Here is a 16,630-nt window from a genome sequence, read left to right on the forward strand (position 1 = left end):
CCATGTTATAATAAAATATGTATCTAAAATCAATATTTGGCTCCATTTTTATTGCCAAAATCACCATACTAATAATCAGTAGGAAGTTCTTTTTCAATGTTGTAGGCGACAAAAACATTCCACCGGTAACAGGACTAAAATCGCGACAATTTCAGGTCCTAAAATGTAACAAAAATGTGTCTTATCATCGGTCCAACAGGTGTTGGAAAAACACTTTTATTGAAAAGACTTCAAAATTTTCGTATCCTTTACAATATTATTTGGAGACGTGAAGCACCAAACAACTCTGAATTGAAGGAGTGAAGCCTGGAGTCTCTGAGTCTGAGTGACTTTGTACCGACAACATTGCCCCAATATTGTCCGTTTAAAATTAAGATTGAAGATTAAAATGAGGAAGGCAATTACCTTACGTGCGAGTGAAGTCCAAAATAAAGTATCAAGTTCCTTTTCAATAAACTTCATGCCATATGTCATTTTTTCCAAGTTTGTTCAGGAATTTTTTATAAGTAATAAGTGGGAGAAAAAAATGTATTTTGAACTTTGGTAAATGAAACACCTGTTTTTAAGTTCCAGAGGTATTTGGTTTTAACAGGTTTCACTATACATACCCTTCCTTTTGTTTTGTTTTAATTCTAAAATCAAGTTACACAGTCTTTACAGCCAAAGTACTTTAACCCAGCCACATTTTTTGTGCCTATTCCAAGTCAGGAATTTCTGGCCTCTGTGTGTTTGGTTTCATTTTCTCCTTTAGTGTTATTTTTTATGTTACTTGACTATATGTGTATAATGTTTTGGGGCCAGCTGCAGCCTGCCCTTTGGTATGAGGGTTTCCTTGTCATTCATTGAAGACCAGGATTTGTAGTCTCTTTCACATATACACCATACCTATTCTAATTATATTTGAAAATCCCATTGACAAATAAAAATTTATTCAGACAATATTGGGATTTAATTTAAAAAATGAAAACAATTCATGAATAACACTTTTACATCTAACTTTGGATTTGGGATTTGGAAATTTAGGTTTTTGGAAACAGAATTACAGATGATGAAGAAAAATTAGGATATGTTTAACAAATTGTTTTACTTTTAGCCTCCATTGTAAAACATAATTTTTAAGGTAAGGACCATGGTTCAGTTTAAATTTCTAGGTATTCATTGAAAATGTGGTTTGTGTAAGGTTGCTATACCAACAATTAGGTTATCCTTTTCCACTTTATATCAAATTTTACACATCCTTAATATTGTCAAGATACTGTAAAAGATATAGGAAAGCTTGGAGAAGTTCCAACAACAATACCAACGGTAAGCTTTATTTAAAGATTTCTAGAAAGCTGTAAATAGGCAAATTTATTTCATATTGTATTTTGTTTAAATCTAGTTATTATAATTTAAAATTCTAAAATAATAACAAAGGTACAAGAGATCAGAAACAATTCAAATATATTTTTAAAACCATAACTTTGTTTATACTCTTATGTGACTGCAAACAGGTTTTGCATCCTGGTGAAAAATGAAAGTGTGTGCTTCAGATTTGCAAGAAGAAAAGGGGGTAAGGCTGAAATTTCCTATCACGTCTAGCTGCAATCAAGAAGCACCTTATAATACTTATTGGTTATTGTATCAGGAATCCTATTTCTTGTCTGTATATGGATTTTTTTTTGTATTGATATTTGATTTTCATATTTTTGACAGGTGGGGACAAATCTAGTTAATATTCCTGTTAGTAAAAAACAGGAAGTGGTTGTAAGAGAACTGGGTGGATCTATGTGTCCAATATGGAGGAGTTATTTAAAAGATTTGTCAGCTTTGATTGTGAGTTATCTGATATTCTGTGTATAAATGATCATATTTTACACCTAGTTGTGATGTATCACTGGCCACATTGGTACATCATGATAAGGTATTAAATGTAGGTCATTTCTATTCAAACTTTTAGTCAGGAAGCAAACTCAAAATGAGAAAAAGAATCAAAAACCAGCTTTTCTTATGCAAGATTGGGAAATCACAGACACCCTTGGGTAAGAAACAATAGTTCTCTAATTGGGCAGAGCCTCATTATAGAAGGATTAAATATTACCCTTGGGTGTCTGAGATTTCCCTATATCTTGCACTCTAACTGGTGTTGCATATATATTCTTCATATCTATCCCACAGATGAGATAAAAATGCACCATTTGTGACAATACAATACAAAATTCTATGCCATCATGTTAACACAAAGGCATAACTTGAGGCAGGGCCCTCAGAATTGGTACACTTACTACAAATTTGATTTTAAAAGTGCAAAGAAGAATCAAACCCTAACAGAAAGTGAAAGACAAGAAATCATAGTCACCCTTGTATAAGATTGCAATGTTTTCTAACCTGGCATAGCCATGTTTGAGAACATAAAATCTTACACTTTGTCTTTAGTAACCTATTGCGCTCTCAGTTATGTTTCATTTTTTAATATCAGATGGTAGGAAATTCAAAGACAAAATTGATCATTGCTTCTATTTTTTTTTCAGTTTGTGATAGATGTATCAAATCCAGCCCAGATATCTGCTGCATGTATACAGTTTCTGACAGTCATCAGTAGCTCTGCTGTACAAAATATTCCTATACTCTTGTTACTTAATAAAATGTAAGTGCTACTTGAAGTAGTGTAGAAATTCTTGAATACAGTATTTACCAAGTAGTCAGATCTGTTATTAGTCTTGTGTTCTCATGTGACAAAAACAGAGCATTTTATATTATAATAATTTTGAAAATTATTTCAATCTATAGTGGCATTATATCAAAAAAACTATTTTTGCCATAAATATTTGTGCTTGAAACACAGAAGTTCATATGAGTTTCTTGTATTAGTATGATTCAGATGAAAACCTTCTGATAAATAACTAGGAGCATTACCTTGAAAAATACTTTAAAAAAGATGGTTAAGTCTAAGCTGTTGCACACCTGTTTTCAACAGTAATTATATTAACTCTGTTTCATACATCAAGTTTATTCTAGCTCTAGACCCAAGACCAAGAACAAATCTCACAACGTTGTTTTGTAATACTTGTAGTTTCTTTGCCATCCCCTTCCCAATACTACTATACCAAGATGAACAGGAATAATCAATGTAGAACTGTATAAATGCAGTTGCTTGAGTCATTCTTGATCTATGGTCTAGGCATTTGGCATTTCTATACTAAAATTTAAGTCTTGAGTTAACCTACTGGACAATGTTTGTAATGATATAATCACAATTAAGGTACTTGTCTATAGATACACCTAAATATTTCATATAATCAGTAGATTTGATGTCATGATAGTAACACTTAAAACAGAAACCTGATATAAGTTTGATCTTTTTGGTGGACTGATCAGCATACAGATGGAGTGAAAGTTTATATATATCAATAAGGCAGTCTGAACAACTTTCAGAAACATTCCCTAATTTATTAGATACAATTCTTTATCTTTATGACTAAATAAAATTGCACTATCATCTGCATACAAAATAAGTTTACATTTTATTCAATATCGATCGACATGACATTGACATAAGTTAAAAATAGAAGATGGCCCAATATGCTAACTTGAGGGACACCACAAGATACATTCATTGCTTCTGACATTATATTATCACAAGATACAAATTATACTCTTTTGGAATGATATGATTTATACCAATCGATGGATTCATCACCCATTATTTTCAATTTATTCCACTATATTATGGTCAACCATGTCCAAAGCTTTTTGTAGATCTAGCATGATCATTTCAGTAAATAAACCTTTAGCATTATTACCTCTTATATGATCAAGTAAATATATAAGGCACATATCAGTGGAGTATTTACTAATGAACCCAGATTGTAAATTATACAACATATTGTTATCTTGTAAAAAATCTGCAAGTTGGTCATAAAAACTCCTCTCACGAATCTTTGAAACAATGCTTAATATGCTGACAAGTCTATAATTGCCAACTTCTAAAGGTCTATTAAGTGGTTTACTCGTTCATATATCATGCTGTGTGGTACGTCACTTGAACTTATAGGCTGGTTTATAATTGCGCTAATAGGTTTCTTAATAATACGAGTTCCATCTCTAATGAATCTGGCAGGTATTTCATTTAGATCAGTACTTTTGCATGTAGTGTGTTCTTTGTTAACTTACACCAAATCAAAATAAAGCTTTTTTATCTTATCTTGCTTAGCATATCTTGTCATAAAATCACGAATCAATTTCAGAAACTACCACAATCTATTTGCACACATTTGTCTAATTGATCTGTGCAGTCATCCTTTCTCTAAATTAGGACTTTGTTTTGTGCTTTCTCCCTGTTTGGTTAATTAACTCACAGGTTTATATAGTCTTATTTTCTTCAATGATGAAATAAGACAAACTAAAATATGTAGTCATAATTTTTAGGTATATAGTGATAGATAGTGTCTGGGCCTTTGTCGGTCCTTAGTTATAATCTGTAACTCCACTAAATTTGATGAAACTTTCACTGATTCTCTATTACATGGTGCTATTGTGCATCTCAAATTTTGTTTTTCCATCTGAATGTGGAGTTTCCTTTATGGTTTTTAGGGAGATGAGCATGGGGTATCACCTTGTGAGTTTTACTCATAGTTTTTCTAGTTATTCTTTACACTTTCATCCACTGCAAAAAAATAGTACACTTCAAAAAAAAAACTTCACATATATTATTTTTCATATTGTAGGGATCAGCCAACAGCTCTTACAAGATTTCAGGTAGAATCCTCATTCAGATTGGATGACATAACCCTGAATACAAAGCTACTGATTTCAGTATTAGAAATAAGTGCCTTCAATGGGAAAGGACTGACTGATGTTATTGACTGGCTTCATCAAATCTCACCACAGAGCTGATAATACTGTCTATTAGGAAGTATATTTTTTCAATCATGTCTCATGATCTTATCATGGAACAACTATATTATTTTTATAGGCAGGCTTAGATCAAACTTGAAAACAAACATGCTGGACAAGCCATAGTCCAAACGTTCCATAGTTTTCAGTTTGACCTGATTCTTACAATTACAGAGTGACAATTTTACAAATAAAAGCATTGCTAGGACAAAGAAACATGCATAAATTTATTGAAATATTGTATATAATACCTGTAAAGTATGAGATTACAAAAGATAGTTAAAATTAGGATTGAAATTTGTTTTTAGAGTTTCCATTTATTTGATCAATGATTATAAAAGACACTGAAAATGCTGTAGTTATTTGATAATTTTCTATTGCAATTGATATTATTACATGTATGTTGCAATCCCTGTAATAAAACTCACAATCTGGGATGTTAACATTTCTTCTAGATATGGGATACTCTTATTAATTGAAAACTGATTCTCAGGTTTGATCTGTTGTTCAGTGAATACATTGTTTTGTGTCTTTCTTTCAGGATTGAAAATTTGGTTTTCTCATTTGTCCATGTAAAGTTTGTGCTTCCAATTTTCCATGCTTTTTGTAGAATTGAAGTGAAAATCCACACAGTTATCCAGTGTATTAATAATAGATTGATGTGCAAGATCAACTGATATTTTTTTAAGAAAGTGAATTTTTTGAGACCACACTACAACTAAAAATTGGGTTATTTCTTTATTTATATTTTCTCGAAAAATCCCTTAGTTTATTTAGTTTTTTTGAATTTCTTAAAATTTAAACTATAATGATAAAATTTTTAAATTTTTACTTTGTATCACTTTTCCCTTTAAAATGCAAATCCTCTTATTGATCCTACATTTTCCATATTTTCAAACAAATTGTTTTGAATTGTGAATTCAAAGACCATAAATTCTACACATTTACCAGTTCACATATAATTTTAGGAATCTTACTCAAAATAAAAAGAAAAATATTAACAAAAATGGCCAATTATGCTGCCTATATTCTAATATGTTTACTTTGAATTGATATATAATGTCTTTACATTTGATTTGTTTAAGTTGATTATTGCATAATATTTGATGCATAATGATAAAAATGTTCATTGAAACTATCATTATAATTTATCTGCTTAGGTGAAAAGTATTAATATATGTGTCTAAACTTTCCAAATTAAGTTTTCAACTTTGATTACTGTAAAAGTACTTTAATTTGTGGATACCAGTTTTCAAGGGTTAGAGAAAAAACACAAGTTCGTGGATTTAAACAGAGCAAGTTTAAATTTCAATTTGATCGGATTATTTACACAAAAATTTTGACCCCTTTTAAGGTGTTTTTATCCACAAATGTTGTTTGTTATGTTCCAGGTATCATTAACCAATTTAATTTCAGAAGTAACATGCTTTTTGATTGGATAACAAATTTTGTCCATCATCTCATAGACCAAATTTTGTTGTGAGACACTGATGGTATCAACCTTTTTTTGATGATTTACTCATTAAATTTTGATACTACATGTAAAATCCAATTATGAGGAATGACTATTATATTTCTTCGGTCTATGAAGAAAAAAACCTCGAACACTTGGTGCACATTTAATTAGATGGGCTTTTTTTTATTGTATTGTCACCTGTAAAAAAAAATACTGACAAGTATTGTAAAAGATATAGATATTTAGACTCTAGAACAGTTAGCACCTGTATAAATAAAGTTTTTAATAGCAAAGAAAAATCTTAAGCTGCAAACTTATTTAAATAGGTAATAAAAAGCAAATAGTTTTAACTGTGACACATTTAAATAGGTCATACAAAGCAAATAGTTTTAACTGTAACACATTTAAATAGGTATTGTCATACAAAGCAAATAGTTTTAACTGAAACACATATACTTATATGGGAAAACTGAAAGGTAGATTCTTAGCTTCAAACTTCAAATTTTCAATTATCATTAGCAAGCAATCATTTACTGTAAACTGTGAAATTTTTGCATCAGTTTTATTTTTGTGCCGACATCCATAATATGAAAAATTTAACTATCTCAAATATTTCCTTGAAAAACATTACAGTATAATTTGATGAACTTTCAGGAATTGAAAACTGCATGAAAACAGATTTATAGCAGAAACCGCAAAAAAAAGATGGCACGAAAATTTCCGGGTTTACAGTAATGTGTTACTGTAACCAACTTTTTTCTCATTTCAGGACATCTTATTCATTTCACTACTGTTTATTTTACAGGACTTACACTCCAACATGTATTATGTCTTTGTGTCGATAAATTACTTACTTAATAGTTCGATTTTGAAGAATTGTCATGGGGCTGTTACTATAGATTTATTATTTTTTCTATCAGGTGATCTCTGAAAGTATTAACTATGTTTATATGAAGGTTATACTTTGGTATATTTGTTGCATTTCACCTTATCCATTTTTTTCTATAAGGAAAGGACTTATTTGCAGCAATCATTTTTTTGTGATTTTTTCCTTGCTTGAAAATTTCTGAAAATTTGTTGGTTTACAGTATATGAGACAAGGGGGTAGGTGGATAGGAGGTTTATCAGATTTAAAAGTGTATTAAGAAAGGACAAGAATTAATGTTGGAAACCAACATTGTGAATGGTCTCAAAGAAGGAAAAGTAAATTTCTGGTACAAAGATTCCAGCATCCTCTCCCTGTACTCAAATAGCTGCTTCCTTAGTGAAAAAGGTTTTTTTTGTAAAAACATTCTTTTATTAACAAACAACTGCAAGTTATAGTTTTGTAGAATTGCTACTCTTTGTTTAATTTACTAGTTATGCATTCTTATTTAAGACAGTTCAGTTAAATTGAGCATTATAAGTGATAAGCAGCACACTAGTAGCATGTTGAAATAGTTCAAATATTTTTAAAAATCTGTTTTTATTTATCTTTTTTTTTATTTACTAAGCTTCCAATTGAATTTTATGAATTGGGTTTTCATGGTTCTCCCAAACTACACAAATGTGAAAAGTAATTTTTCCATTTAAAATGTAGATTCCAAAACAATTATATACTAGTTAACCCTGGAACAGTTCATGTGAGAGATTCTCTTTCAGTGATATTGTCTCGTGTGGAAGATTCTCTTTCAGTGATACTATCTCATGTGAGAGATTCTCCTTCATTGATACTGTCTCATGTGGAAGATTCTCCTTCAGTGATACTATCTCATGTGAGAGATTCTCCTTCAGTGATACTGTCTCATGTGGAAGATTCTCCTTCAGTGATACTATCTCATGTGGGAGATTCTTCTTCATTGATACTATCTCATGTGGATGATTCTCCTCCATTGATACTATCTTATGTGGGAGATTTTTATGTTAAGGCAAATTTTTGATGGAAAAATTATTTAATATTTTTCATAGTAAATATAGTAAATTTAACCAAAAACCTCCCAAGCATCTTAATTTTTTAAGAGGATGATTCTAAATTTTTCATTGATTTTGTAGGAGAGTTAACTGGTATGTTGACCTCTGTAACAACAAATCTTGTAATTCTAATGATTACCTGGCACTATAGTACTGCCACTGTGTATAAAATATTTGAATTCTGCTGAATTTGTTGTTGTTACATTGGGTGAAATGAATCAAATTGGAGTTGTTTGTCATTCCCTTGCCAGTATTATGATATTTGTACCCATATTTATATATTTGGTGAGATTTTGTATTGTGATAATGATAATAAAGTATAAATTTGTTAATAGTGTTATATTAATAAACTTAGCAGAAAATAAAGCCCACACAATGCCAAATGGGATAATTTTCCAGACCATACTATTACTTGGATGATCTGAACCATGTGCAAAAATCTGTATGGTTGTATGGTATACATAAAAGTGTCAGTCAACCAGTTTGGTTTGACCATACAATTATCAAGACCATGTGGCTGTGAATTGTCTCAAACTTTTTGACAATAAGTTGATTGCTATTTGAACCAAATATTGACAGGAATGAATAATAAAGATACCATGAATAAATATATTTAATGCTTGATAGCTTTGATACCAAAAACCTTATTTTTTTCACGAATACACTTTACATGGAAAAGTACCATAATTTAGATTATATTTGAATTTATTTTTAAACCTGTTTTTATACTTATTTTGTACAAATGTTAATGTTAAAAATAAAGGGAATACTATGTTGATATTGTGTTTGTGGTAGGACGCCCTACTTGCCTTGTAGTAAAAAATAAAGGGAATAATACGTTGATATTGTGTTTGTGGTAGGACGCCCTACTTGCCTTGTAGTAAAAAATAAAGGGAATAATACGTTGATATTGTGTTTGTGGTAGGACGCCCTACTTGCCTTGTAGTAAAAAATAAAGGGAATAATACGTTGATATTGTGTTTGTGGTAGGACGCCCTACTTGCCTTATAGTAGGTATTAGATTCTTTTAATGGCCTGTTAATCTACTTATCTGAAGGATGAGCTAAATCTGTTTGTCACTGGACTATCATCAAGGAATTAAGGGTTGGATCCTTGATGGTGTAAGGTTGATAATTTTGTGAAGTAAATCTTGCTCTCCCTTTACATTTGAAATTTGAAGGAAATGATACTTTTGCATCAATTTCCACAACCAATTGATTGCCCAGGCCATGGATGAAGTTTTTTCAATCCAGAAACCAAATATAATATGTAGTTATGAGAATGTGTAACTGTTTCAAACCTGAACATAATTTTTTTTATCATAAAGTAGGTGTTAATTTTGGTACATGTATTGACTAGGAGTTTTATAATTTGGAATGTAGGGCATCTTTAATTGCATCTCCAATTTACTGAATCACAATTCCATATATAGATTATATTATGAATACATGTGGTATGAAACCACTTGGATATTATTGGACGGTAAGTTATATTTGAGTTATGATTTTTTTTTCACAACGATAATCCCTTGGCTTTACTCGTTATTCTTTCAAGTAAATGTATTGTCTTTTCAGCCCTTCAATGTAAGATGCATATAATTATTAAATCAGTTTTACATCAAGAATCCTTGCTTTTCCACAAAACAGATACAGAATTTCTAGACTGGTTGAAACATGATGGGATAATCCTTTTTATGCAAATTACATGTTTTGGAGGTATCATTTGTGCCACCTGCAATTTCATATTTTTTTTTCTAAATGGCTCAATTGAATATTTAATTTATGTAGTAAATTATTTTTGTTTAAAAGTCAGTGGTGCAAATGTAATACTGGCTCTAATAACTTGTGGCACAAAAGATCCCATAATTGGCACAAATAAATATTTCCCACAAAGACTCGGAACACCAAGACAGGGATGGGAAAACAAGTAGACAGAGGGTGAAGTGTTAAAGGAGTCATGACATACATGTATGTGGAGACCTAACAGTAAGATAATAACACCTCAAGCAGTGCTACAAATGTGGACATGCAACACCTGACATTGGAAATGAGCCACTTATAGTTGACATGGGACACATGACATTGGGATTGGGATAAAAGTGGACATGTGTACACCTAATATTGATACTTCGACTTTAAAATGGATGTAAAAAAATCCATCATAATATACCTCACACAAGTTGGCAGAGGAAACCAAACATGAATATTAAGCCTGAAACCTGACAATGCAAAGAGAAAGTATCAACACATAAAAATTATAACAGTTTATTCAAAAAGATATACATAACAATAAATGACTATAGACTGAAACCACATACACAGCATGATCCAATTCTGACCCTTCCTTATATCTCTTGTCGTCAAATGATGAATCAAGAAAAAAGGAATGTCAATATGAATATCTAAAAAACAAAATAGATAAAAAAGAAAATCTGTCAATGGTACAATAAGTTCACAAAATGTTTAGTTTACAGTACTGCAAAATCAGAATTAGTTGAATGATTTTTTAAAGTGTGAGGAACAAAGGCAGCGTATTACAGAAATGACATGTTATAAAATGTTTAAATGTTTAAAAATGTTGAAAAGGCCATACTTAACAACTGCACTTACTACTTATGCCCCATAAAAATTTGTACTGACAGTTACATTTTTTTTAATCTGAACAAAATACATAGATTCATCACTTATCAAATACCTAAACAACAAGTGCAAGTATCAAATCAAAATGAATCAAAATTTAATTATCTTTTTTTTTTAAATTCAGCCCAATACTTTGTACAAGGTAATATTTGTATTCATAGATTTATTGCCTATTTTTTTCAATTCTCAGCGGCCAGATTTAAAACAATAAGTACAATCATAATGGAATAAACATTGCAATGCCAAGTGTGGTAAATTTCACAACAATTTGCACAGTACTGGTAAATTACTATAAAATTCAAGGTTAAATAACGTGCAGATGAAAAACACATACAGGTAAAATTGTATGCCACTTAAAGCATTCATTAACATAACTTTAAAAAAAAATAACACAAGTATAAGCTACATCATGTTTTTTTTGTATGAAAACTGAGTAAGTGAGAAATCAAAAATACAATGTACATATCAAAACCTTGGATAATAGTTTTGTACACACAAACTTGGATTAGTGATGTACACTACACAGAAAATTACAAGATATCCTGTGTACAGATAATTCAATGAATTTCTGTGAAATGGTCTGTTAATGGATACTAAAGCAACTGAATAACCTGTGCCTAAAATATAATTTTCAAGCACTTAGCTTTCACATGAAATGAAAAGTGAAATAGCTACCACTATATATCCTCCAAATCCAAATATTTGTTTCTGTTAAGAATTGTACAGTTTTGTAAACAAACTGATTTCCATGTACATAAGAATATTATAAAAGAAACTTCTTGTTCCCATTGTTAAATGACTATTTTTCTTCATCAAATATCAAGTTTCAACATGAACAATGCCTCTACCATATCCATTTGCGATCAAAATACAGAATAAAAATAACATCAAAATACAGACAAAAAATATATTTCTAAGACCAGATCCAAAAAAGATGTGTGTTTCCTATTACCCCACCCACCCAATTTCTAGCTAAAAATGGGGTACATTAAGGTTTTCTTTTGTAATTTTTCAATAATCACTGTTTAAGTCAAACTGTTTCTCCCTTGACTCAATGAGAAAAAAGGAGTAAAACAACCAAAAGATCCCTACCAACCTACGCTTTTTTTTTCAAAGGTGTAATAGGACACACACATTTTTTTTTGCCCACATAAAAAAACACAACCCAATAAAATAACATAAAATTGTATACATGTAAATGATATGTATGTTAATAATATATTAACTATTAATAATATGTATTTACAACCAACTTGTAAAGTATAATCAACTTAAAAAGCACTTTAAATGTAGCAAATGTGTACCAACTGACAAGAAAATAACAAAAGGATACTTAATTGTGTCATGTTAAAAAAATAAATGTCTCTCCCTATTTCGTCCTTTTTTCTGCTGAAATTCACACTAAGGCCTGCACATCTAAACAAAGTGTAAAATAATGGTCCGAGATTTCATTACGAGCAAATATAGAGTATAAACAATACAAGGAACAGACAGACAGACAAAACTTAGCATTGATGTCTCCCCAGTTTAGGGACGACATAATCAGTTTAGTCAATTTAATTAAATAAAGCATATAAATGAGAAAGTAGTACACTATATGGAAATAAAGCAGAAAGCTTAGAAACAAATCTTCAATTTTGCTTATTTTTTGCCAGCATCTCCTTAAATAAATCAAATGTTGGTAGCTAATGGAATATTTCATAAAATATGTAATTTGAAAGAGTGAATAATTAAAATTTGACTACAAGTGCCAAAATAAAGATCACAGACTTACTCAATGACTCGATCATGCCATTCTAAGCATTAGAAAGCTTTTAACATCACTTACATTTGAGCACAAGACATTTTATAACGGAGTAAAATTGTTAGTTCCAAGTTACACCATACAATGCTGAATTAAGTTTAGTCAAAAGATAACACTACTAGTAAATTAGTTAAAAGCAGAAGGGAAAACTGCTGAAATAAAAAATTAGTACATGTACATGTATATCTAGTTAGAGTTAAAAATCTAGTCTACTCAGTCCAGAATTCTCAAAGAAGAAAGGCAAGAATCTATTTAAAAATCAAAATACTGATTAACAATAATATAAAGTGCATTTACTGACAAAAGTCGCATTATGGCACAATTAATAAACAAACTCTTCATAGTATTAGCCATTGTTGCATGAACTCAATACAATTAAAAAAAAATTCTATGAAGATTTCTCATATTGCCCATGTAGGTGTGTCATGTTCACAAATTGTAAGGCATTGCTTATTAAAATCCAAATCACTGTAAAAAATTGAGAACCAAAATAAATTCTAACAACAGTTACTGTACTTTTATTTATTGTTCTCGTTTTTATGGTTTCCCATTCTTAAATATTTGCCAGAAAAGGTTATTCCATGTCAGGTCAATGGTCCATCCTTGGTGAAAATCTCCTTTGATAATGAAAATATACACTGAATTCTATGCACCCAATTTTTCAGGTAAACACATACAAAACAGTAATTATTAATTTTCAATTAAGGTGAAACAAAAATATACTGTTCTTCTCTTAATTCTATTTTCCTTTATTTTGTTTAATAATATCATATCTTTTCATGCTGGTGATATTTTTTTCAATTTAAAACATTGGAAAATGTCATTAAAATGACAAAAAAAAAAACAAAGGCAAAAAGAAATTGTAGTATGAAAAATAAATTGGTTGTGGTGATAATCAACTTCTAGAACATGGAAAAAATCGAAAAGATCCTACTGAAATAGTAAGAACCCTGGGTCTATTTGTCAAAATGAGTCATAAACCCCTACACTAAAACAAAAATTTAAAACAAACTTTTCTGTCTATAGAAATAGAAATAAAACTGCATAAAATTATTCACTGATACAAAACTCAACAGTAACAACTTCTTACAAAAAGAAATAACAACTTTTTATTCTATTTAACCTCTACCATCTTCATCTGATGTATTTTTCTACCAATCTAATTAGATAAGACCTACCAATTGCTTCATTTAGTCACTACATATAATTCTAACAACACTCCATTCTACTTTCTGTTCAAAATCCTAAAGTTTCCTTATAAATGATGTTTTCACAATCATAAAAGCTATTTGAAAGGTACCGGTAATCTGAATTGAAAGTAGAATGGAGTGTTGCCAGACCCTACATGCAGAGACTAAATGGAACAATCAATAAAGTGCTTCTTACAATTATCAACAACTAACATTACACACTGAAATTGTTTTCAATTATTTTCAAATAAAAGACTTTACAAATAATAAATATATTTCTGAAGTTTATATTGGAAAATTAAGAAAATCACAACCATATTTCGTAACTCTTACATGGAATGTGCAATGTATAAAAACTGAAAATATTTCCATTTATTGAAAGATTCAATTGAGGTCAAATGCTTTCTTCAAAGGAACAGAAGCACCTTCCTATATTGCTCTAATATTCATGATAAATAATAACGAAAACAAAATATTGGTTCAACTATACAAAGGCTGATGAAAAACGATAATTAAGTGTCTGTCCATGTAAAAATCAGGCAGCAGGTGAAACATGGTATGAAAAAAGCCACTATTTTGAAAGCTGAATTTGACTATTTGCACCATCTGAATAAAGAAAAAAATAAGATTTTCCATACCTGGTAAATTGAGTTAGAATTTCATAGAAATGCACTAAAAATTAATATTTCAGGAGTAGATAACTGTCAAAAACCTCATTTTTCTAATATTCTACTGAAAAATTGCCAAACAAATCCAGTGATGCAGAGATATAAAAAAAAGGTCTTTTCGAATAAAAAAAAAAGCATCCTTGAGCAAAATTACATTGATTGGTGGGTTTTTGACATGCATGTTTCAGATTTTTCCTATTTTGCCTGATTCTTATAAAAACGAACACTTAAGTAACTTTTAAAAATACATGAATAAAATTAGTACTTAGAATGAATGTTTCTCTAAAACAAGCAAGAAAGTTTACATCAATCTAGAATATCTACATGTATTTACAAAATACACAAACTGGTTAAAATAAGATCTTGGACTAATAGATGATTTTCATGGTCACCATTAACATTGAATCTGGTGGAAACTTGTTTATGGCTTCATACTAGACAATGAAAGGATATCAGATACGAAGGTTACAAGGACAGTTTTAGTTGTGGAAATTTGTCTCCAAAGATAAAAATATTTGAAATACTTTCATTTTAAAGTTCCTTGCAGTGATCCATTCTAGTATTTGTTCCCTTGGCTCCCAATGCAATGTCCTTTGTCTTACACCTGTTGATCCCAGCTGATCTCAATTTTAATACAGAACTTTTCCGGAGTGTTAGTGAATGTAAAAATTGCCTATGTAACTATATAAGGTTTTCAATAAAGTATAACATATTAATCAATGATCACATTTTAACCAGACTGCAAATCAAAAATTAATTGCACCAAATCTCATCAATTACAGTTGACTATTTATAAATCTACCAATATACATTTTTCTATCTATAAATATACACAACACACGAGTCAAAATAAGTACCTGCCCTAAATCAACACTCTGTACATACACATGTAACAAGTCAAAAACATTAATAGGATAATAAATTGGTAAGAGTGAATAACAAAAATATCATCATGAATGCCGAAGAATGCCTAAATTTAAGGAGTGTTTGGAACTAGTTCCGTGCACGAGTTAAATCCTCAAGCATTCTTGGGACGAGTGATCATATTTTGGTTATTCATGATAACCAATTGATTATCCTATTTATTATATAGATTTTCTTCATAACTGATAGATATTTTTAATATGAATTTTAAAATTCTGTGATTGGCAGACTGTATTCAAAGTTTTGGTGGGAGAAAGTGTGAGAATGAGATTACCAAATTCATTTCAATGTGAATTATCGAAATTTATAACACTGTGAACATTTGATAAAACACTGCTATATAATAATTATTATTTCTTCATGAATTCTTTAGAACTATTTGAGGTTCAGATGCTACATAAAATTAGCCATTAGCACTTGTCTTATTTCCTATATACGGTACTAGTAAAACTCTTTTTAGGGCTATTCCAGAATAATCATAAAGTTGCACACATTGTCATGCCAGATATACATCTACTTGTACAACAATCCTGTAAAAAGTTAAAATGGTACAGCAACCAAAACTGTTCACAACATATGCCCCATTTATATTACGTCACATACAGCATTTAAAAATTGACCCATCAAGAGGCAGCAAAGATTTTTAAAATGAAAATTTTCAAAATCATTCCTTCTAGTGGAAAATGGCAATGAAATAGAAATTTGAACAGACAACCAATAGTTACATTGATGTTCCTTCCAACCTCCACCTATTGTTTTTTTTTTTTCTGGAATAGCCCTAACAGAATATATATATCGGCACTTTATTATTTCATTTATAGGAATACTATTTATTCAATTTTAACCAAAAGAGGTAGATTTGCCATTTAACAGTCAAATACTTTAATTAAAAGACCAGTCATCAAGATATATAAATATATACACCATATAGGTTCTTGCCATTACTGGACAGAGACATTGTCATAAGGGAGCCAAGATGAAAATATCTTGAAGGGAGGTATGATAACTAATTTTTGGTAATTGTTCTACAAAAAATAACTTCATCATTGAAAAAAAGAAATTTTATGAGGTGGAATAAAATTTTTAATTGATAGGAGGGGAAAATCTTATTATCATCTAACAAA

General features: G+C 30.1%; 1 protein-coding gene across 1 annotated transcript; it reads left to right on the forward strand.

Annotated features, from left to right (window-relative positions):
* The first annotated feature begins 95 nt into the window (after positions 1-95).
* On the forward strand, positions 96-8,613 carry LOC148619772 (ADP-ribosylation factor-like protein 16). The gene is made up of 5 exons (XM_088580012.1): positions 96-241; positions 1,253-1,305; positions 1,696-1,815; positions 2,511-2,626; positions 4,707-8,613. Exons 1-5 carry the CDS (start codon positions 175-177, stop codon positions 4,873-4,875), a joined length of 525 nt encoding a protein of 174 aa, XP_088436138.1. The 5' UTR covers positions 96-174; the 3' UTR covers positions 4,876-8,613.
* The last annotated feature ends 8,017 nt before the right edge of the window (positions 8,614-16,630 follow it).

The sequence above is a fragment of the Perna viridis genome, chromosome 4, assembly GCF_037379345.1.
Source record: "Perna viridis isolate PV_CMFRI_1.1 ecotype Kerala chromosome 4, ASM3737934v1, whole genome shotgun sequence".
NCBI classification, from domain to species: Eukaryota; Metazoa; Mollusca; class Bivalvia; order Mytilida; family Mytilidae; genus Perna; species Perna viridis.